Below are 6243 nucleotides of genomic sequence, written 5' to 3' on the forward strand. Positions count from 1 at the left end.
TGTCTGGCCAATACAAATGACAAGGGACAAACCCGCTGTCTGGGTCGTGAGCAGCCGTAGGGCCAGGACGGAGCAGCTTTCTGCAGCGCTGTGTGCATCACATGCTGTCGGCTCCTCTCTGGAGCCAGGGGCAGTATGTAAAGTCTGCCACCTGTCATGTGAATACATTGCCAAGCGTTCACCATTGCCAAGTGCCTTGTGGTTCACTTGGCAGCTCAAAGCACACTAAAAAAAATTACACAATTCGCACCGTGCAATCGCACGAGGCAGCAATTAGGAGCAAGCACCCGCAGCCAGCACAGCCCCCAGACAGGAGCGAGTGCCTCCCGTGCCAGGGTCACGATGCTCTCCCCCGTTCCAACGCAGGTGATGTGAAGGGCGACACCCTGATAGATATTGGCAGCGGCCCCACCATTTACCACCTCCTTTCTGCCTGCGAGAAGTTTAACGAGATCATCATTTCGGACTATACGGACGGGAACCGCCAGGAGCTGGAGAAGTGGCTGAAGAAGGAGCCGGGAGCGTTTGACTGGACCCCGGCGGTGAAATACGTGTGCGAGCTGGAGGGACAGAGGTAGGGGCCTGACTGCTGGCACCCACTAAGGCAGAAGGGGCCTTTCCCTCCCTGTCCTGGAGGGGACGAGGGCTCGTGGTGGCCCGCGAGATGAAAATGCAACGATACTCTTCCTGGGGCACCTGTCAGAGCAGAAGTGTGTTGGATGCAGGGAGAGTTTCTAATATAGGAACCAAAAAAAGCCCTTCTGGTAGGAAATACAGCACTGCAGCTCCACTGTGCCAGGCTCTGTAGTGAGGCACAACAGCCAGGCTGGCCCTGCCACACTCACTGGCTTAACCCCCGAGGGTCACGCTATTGCAACGAGGTAGTTTTGGATATCTGTTTTAGGCAGAAGGCAGGGCAGGGTGGCACCTTAGACACTACCTGGTTCAGAGAGGCATGGGCATTAGCGTGCAGCTTCCTCTATTAGATCCAGCAATCTGCCTACTGCGGCACTGCACCATGTACTGCGCACCACTGGCACTAGGTGAATGAGGCTGTGCAAACAATTCATGGTACGACAACCGTCAGGTCTGTACGCAGCGACTGCAGGAGTTTGTCCCTCTAGGCACAAGGAGCAATGGGCTCAAGTTGCAGCAAGGGAAGTTGAGGTTAGATATCAACAAGAACTTTCTCATTAGGACGGTGGTGAAGCACTGAACAGGTTACCCAGAGAGGTGATGGCATCTCCATCCTTGGAGGGACCCGGCTAGACAAAGCCGAGGTTGGGATGATGGAGTATGGTCCTGCTTTGAGCAGGGGGTTGAACTGAGGTCCCTGCCAGTCCTCACTTCGTATTAATTGAATTAGCACCTTCTTCCCAGCAGAGGGGACCTCCTGGTTATCACTCATGCTGTAATCCAGGGATGGTGCAGAGCCAGCAAGGTGGTTTTAATCCAGCCCCTTGGTCCTGGCAGTATGTTGCTGTCTCCACCTCCTGCCCAGCTCTTGGCCTCTTTCGGGAGCAAGCTCCACAACCTAATTGTGCATTGCATGGGCAAGAGCACACTCTTTTGTCCATTTTAATGCTCTGCCTTTTGGTTTCATTGAACATCCTCCTGTTTCTCTGTACACGAGCCCCCAGGCAGGCAGGTAACCCCAGGGGATCACTCACTAGACATTTCCTCCCAGGGAAAAGTGGGCTGAGAAGGAAGAGAAACTAAGGAAGAAAGTGAAGCAGGTTCTGAAGTGCGATGTGAGGAAACCCAACCCTCTGGCCCCCGTGACGCTGCCCGCGGCTGACTGCCTGCTCTCCATGCTGTGCTTGGAAGCTGCCTGCAAAGACCTGGGCACCTTTCGTGCAGCCGTGAAGAACATCAGCTCCCTGGTGAAGCCGGGGGGACACCTGGTGTTAAATACAGTCCTGAAAGGAACCTACTACTTGGTCGGGCAGCACAACTTCTCCTGCCTGGGCCTGGACCGGGAGTCGGTGGAGGCAGCTGTAAGAGATGCTGGGTGTATCATTGAGCACATCCAAGAGGCTCCAGAACCTGCTCCCGGATCCATCTCAGACTACACCGATTTGGTCAGTCTGGTGGCACGCAAGCAGCACGCTGCGTGAGTCTGGTAAGAAATGAGCAGCAATGAGGTAGGGAGCAGGGGCAGAGGCTTGCAGGCAGGCCACTGGTAGCAGCGTGCCCCTTAATTAGTTCCCTGTCCCCAGGGTGGAGATGGGGAGGACCCAGCTCCCCCAGTCAGCTGTGTTGTGCCCGGTCCAGCTTCAAGGCCTCAACCGCGCAGCCCTTGCAGAGAGCAGGCAGCTGCTGTCACCCCTGCACCATGGGGCAGATGGACCTGGAGACAAGGGGTGATGCAGGGCACTCCTCCTGGGATGCCTGCTGCTTAGGCTGAGCCAGGGCAGCAGCACAGCTGAGGGGACGGCCACGGGCACCATGCCAGGGCCACCCCGTGCAGACGCACGCTCACAGCATCACGTGGCTGCTCGCGGCTCCTTTCAGTCCTGCTGACTTGCGCTGAGCCCAGAACATCCCGGGCCTGAGATGGTGCCGTGTGACTGCCCCGGTCTATGTTAAATGCCCCTGCTACAAACCAAGCCCCCTGCTAATGCTGCTCTGGCAGGGGCCAGACAGAGGGGAAGCCCGTGCAGACGCACGCTCACAGCATCACGTGGCTGCTCGCGGCTCCTTTCAGTCCTGCTGACTTGCGCTGAGCCCAGAACATCCCGGGCCTGAGATGGTGCCGTGTGACTGCCCCGGTCTATGTTAAATGCCCCTGCTACAAACCAAGCCCCCTGCTAATGCTGCTCTGGCAGGGGCCAGACAGAGGGGAAGCAGATAGGAGGGTGCCTGGCCTTGTCCTGCACTGCCTGGGGGTGGTCACGCTATCCCCTGCCCAGACCAAGGCCCCTGGGGCTGGTTGGCTGCACGTTATGCCTGGCAGGCAGGGGCATGTGAGTGCAGCAGAGACAATTTCTGTCTGATGTTGACCCAGCACCAGGGTCTCCGAGCTCCTGCCACCATCCTTTCTTGCAGGTCACTGTATACAGGCACGGCCACATGCACCCTCTGGAAGATGCTCTCCGCTTTCCCCAATATCTCCCACCCCCATCTTTCATACCATGAGGCCCAACGAGGATCATTGCCCAGAACGACTCGCAGCTGCTTGAACTCCACTGGTCTGCTCTGAATCAGGCCCAGAAAATACTCTTATTTGCTATCACGTGGAAATTGCTCCAGGAAAGTGGCATCCTCCAGCACTAAATCAAACGGAACTGGAAACCTTGGCTAGTTTGTGAGGATTTATTTCATGATTCCCCCAATTTTTTACCTTGTTTCCTGCCTCCTGTGCTGTTGGTGGGTCCAGCAGAGGAGCTGTTGCGGGTTTGCAGGAAGAGGGTAACTTCACTGATGAATGCAGCAAAGGAGAGGCAGGGAAGCGCGAGTCAACCCAAATGCAGAGCCCCTCAAAGCCCTTGCTCCCAACCGGAGCCAGCTGTATCCAACCAGCACGGTTACGAGCCTCTGAAAGAGCCTGTCCCCCTTTGGCTCTGACCACAAGTGTCCTGCTTGGCCTGCTGCAAACCCAGAGTTAGCTCTTGGGTGCCCCCAGCACTTCCCTTCCTCCTGCTGGGCATCCCCTAGACCCAAACTGCAGCTGTGCAGCTCATCCGAAATCAGCAGCAGTTGCTGCAAGCCCTTCTCCTGCTCAGCGCACAGGATTGGACTCGGTGGCAAAACTCACCCCGATGTTAGGGTGCAGCTGAGTCTGGTTCTGCAGGGCTTGCACGGGCTCCGCTTCTGCAGAGCTTCAGTAGCACTGGTCCCGACCCGGAGCCTTTCCAGTGTTGATGTCTCACCTGGCCGCTGCTGGGTCACAGCTTGGCCTGAGCCCCCAAATCGGAGCACCCCACAGCTCTGGCCCATGGCACCAGTAGAGCACCCAGCATTGATGGTTTGCACTGGGCTGAATGCTTGCAGCAGGGATTGGGGCTCCCAGCCTGTGGCACTGTTGCTGGCCCTGCACCCCTCACCCTCAACAAGAGCAGGAGGCTTTCTGAGCCCAGCTGGAGGGGATGAGTAGCTGCCCACAGCCTTGGTGTTGGAAGGGGCTGAGCTTGGGGGAGTCGTGAACTCTGCACTGGCAGAGACCCAGGCATCTCTAGGCCACTTCCTTGCCCCAATAGTCCTCAGTCCCAGTGGTCCTAAAAGGGGACCCAGCACCCTGTTAACTATCACCCCTTCAATACCCCGTGCATCCAGTCCTGGGGAACATTGCAGAAGCAGTTTTCGAAGGTAACAGCACTGAACTGCTCCTTGCCTCAGTCCCTTCTTGTCCTTAAGGAAACATCCCAAAAGGGATACTGCACCACCCCCATCCCTCAGAGCCAGGTCTGGTCATGCCCCAAGTGCAGGTCATAGCTGTGGAGGATGCTGAGCCCTACACACCCCCAGTGCCTGCCTGGCAGCTGCATCCTACGGCAGCATAATCCAAACGAACCCAGTTAGTTGGTAGCTCAGGGAGAGCTTGGACCTTGCTCCTTAAGATGCATCCTCAGGCCCATTTTGTTTTGTATTAAAAAGCACCCACACCGTGCCATTAGAAATAGCAGGACGTGTACTCAAGGCATTCGGACAAGACGGTCTGAAACAACTGGACTAAGAAAACACCAAGCAGCTCACAAAGTTTTCTGAGAATTTTCTTTTTATTGGGATTTGAGACAAGGGACAGCTGAACTTCAACAGATTGCACCCAAGCACAACTTCACCGTACCTTATTTTTTATTTCCTCAAATAAATCAGGACCGATTTCTTACAGTGCATTTACAGTTGTAAAATGGTGACTAGGCATCACCTGTCACATTATTTTACCATTTTTAAATCAGAACAGGAAATATTTTTATTCAACAAGTAAGACAGATCAGATCAGTAAACAGAATGAAAAAGTTTATTTCTCCAGCCGGCTCGCAACAGGAAAGGGTAATGGCCAAGTCCTCTCGGTGTAGAAGAGCACCAGGCACAAGATGAAGTTTTTTTATACTGTTTATTGTTCGATTGCGCACATCCGGTTTGACGCTGAGCACGCCAACTACCGCTAGGATCTTCGTGCATGGAGATGGAGATTAACCCTTTCAAACGCCCATGGAGCTTTAACTTACAGACGCAACCAAATTGCACCACAAACAGCCTCAAATTGGCCCCACAACCTACGGCTAAAGCAAGCTACAGCCAAGACACTAACCGAACGGAGCACAAACCTGCATTTCTACACCAGCACTGAGAACCTAGCCCAGAAAACCCTTCACGCTACCTTCAGTCACAGCTATTTTGATCAACTCCTGAACTAGCAAAGCCAAACCACCTGCAAAAACCTAGACTGCCACATATCAATACGCACTAGCACAACGCCTCAACCTCACTGCCTACAAATCGGGGCCAACCCAATACGCACAACTAGCACGCCTCAACCTCACTGCCTACAAATAGGGTCAACCCAAGACCGAGTCCATGGTGCAACTTGAAGCGTGCAGCAGCTTGCTCCTACTGAGTGTTTGAAAGTGTAGAGATGCACATGACAGTCTCCATCTGTACTTATCTAAGCATACATTAAACATGTGCCTCTCTTCCTCCTGTCCACCCCAACCCACACTTGTTGTTTCTGAGCTTTCTTGTCCTGCTTCTGTTCCTTCGTCTCCAGCTGCTCTTCAGGGACCTGCAAGAGTACACAAAACAGAAGTGGAGTTGGCTGGCAATGAACTGCACACACCACTGAAAATATAAAAGAATGTAGCTCACAGCGCCCATTATACTCGCGAGCTTGACCTTTTAAAACAAGGGGGGTGTGACCGGCTTCCTGCTTACAGGGCGGTCGGGCCCACCGCTCCAAGGCCCCCTCAGCCACATTTTGGCTCTTACGTGACCGAGAGCTAAGGGCAGTGCGATCACTGTGTCCAGAGTCCCTTTCCTTTCCACCCTTTTCCCTGGCTGGCTACCTCCCACCTCACACCATCCCAGTCTTTGTTCTTGCAGTGCTGAGAAGACTTGATGGTGCAGGGGTAAGTCAACGCAGCCTGAGTGCATATCGAGTGGCTGCAGCTTCTCCCTTCCCAGCCCTGCTGTGAAAAGGTTCCTGCAGCCTCCCTGTAATCCCTAGATAACCCCTATGCCCAACCGCACGAAGTAGCCTAAGATTTGGAGAAAGCAGGGCAGGAGACCTGTGCCTTGCTTAGA

General features: G+C 54.5%; 1 protein-coding gene across 1 annotated transcript; it reads left to right on the plus strand.

Annotated features, from left to right (window-relative positions):
* The first annotated feature begins 86 nt into the window (after positions 1-86).
* On the plus strand, positions 87-3299 carry LOC102378197 (nicotinamide N-methyltransferase-like). Its single transcript, XM_006039150.3, has 3 exons — positions 87-574; positions 1688-2122; positions 3049-3299. Exons 1-2 carry the CDS (start codon positions 102-104, stop codon positions 2115-2117), a joined length of 903 nt encoding a protein of 300 aa, XP_006039212.3. The 5' UTR covers positions 87-101; the 3' UTR covers positions 2118-2122; positions 3049-3299.
* The last annotated feature ends 2944 nt before the right edge of the window (positions 3300-6243 follow it).

Source organism: Alligator sinensis, unplaced genomic scaffold, assembly GCF_000455745.1.
Source record: "Alligator sinensis unplaced genomic scaffold, ASM45574v1 scaffold1679_1, whole genome shotgun sequence".
Lineage (NCBI taxonomy): Eukaryota > Metazoa > Chordata > Crocodylia > Alligatoridae > Alligator > Alligator sinensis.

Coding starts and splice junctions, on each gene's coding strand:
- LOC102378197 (XM_006039150.3), top strand. CDS start 102: ATGCTGTCGGCTCCTCTCTGGAGCCAGGGGCAGTATGTAAAGTCTGCC. Junction 575..1,687: donor TGCGAGCTGGAGGGACAGAG/GTAGGGGCCTGA, acceptor ATTTCCTCCCAG/GGAAAAGTGGGCTGAGAAGG.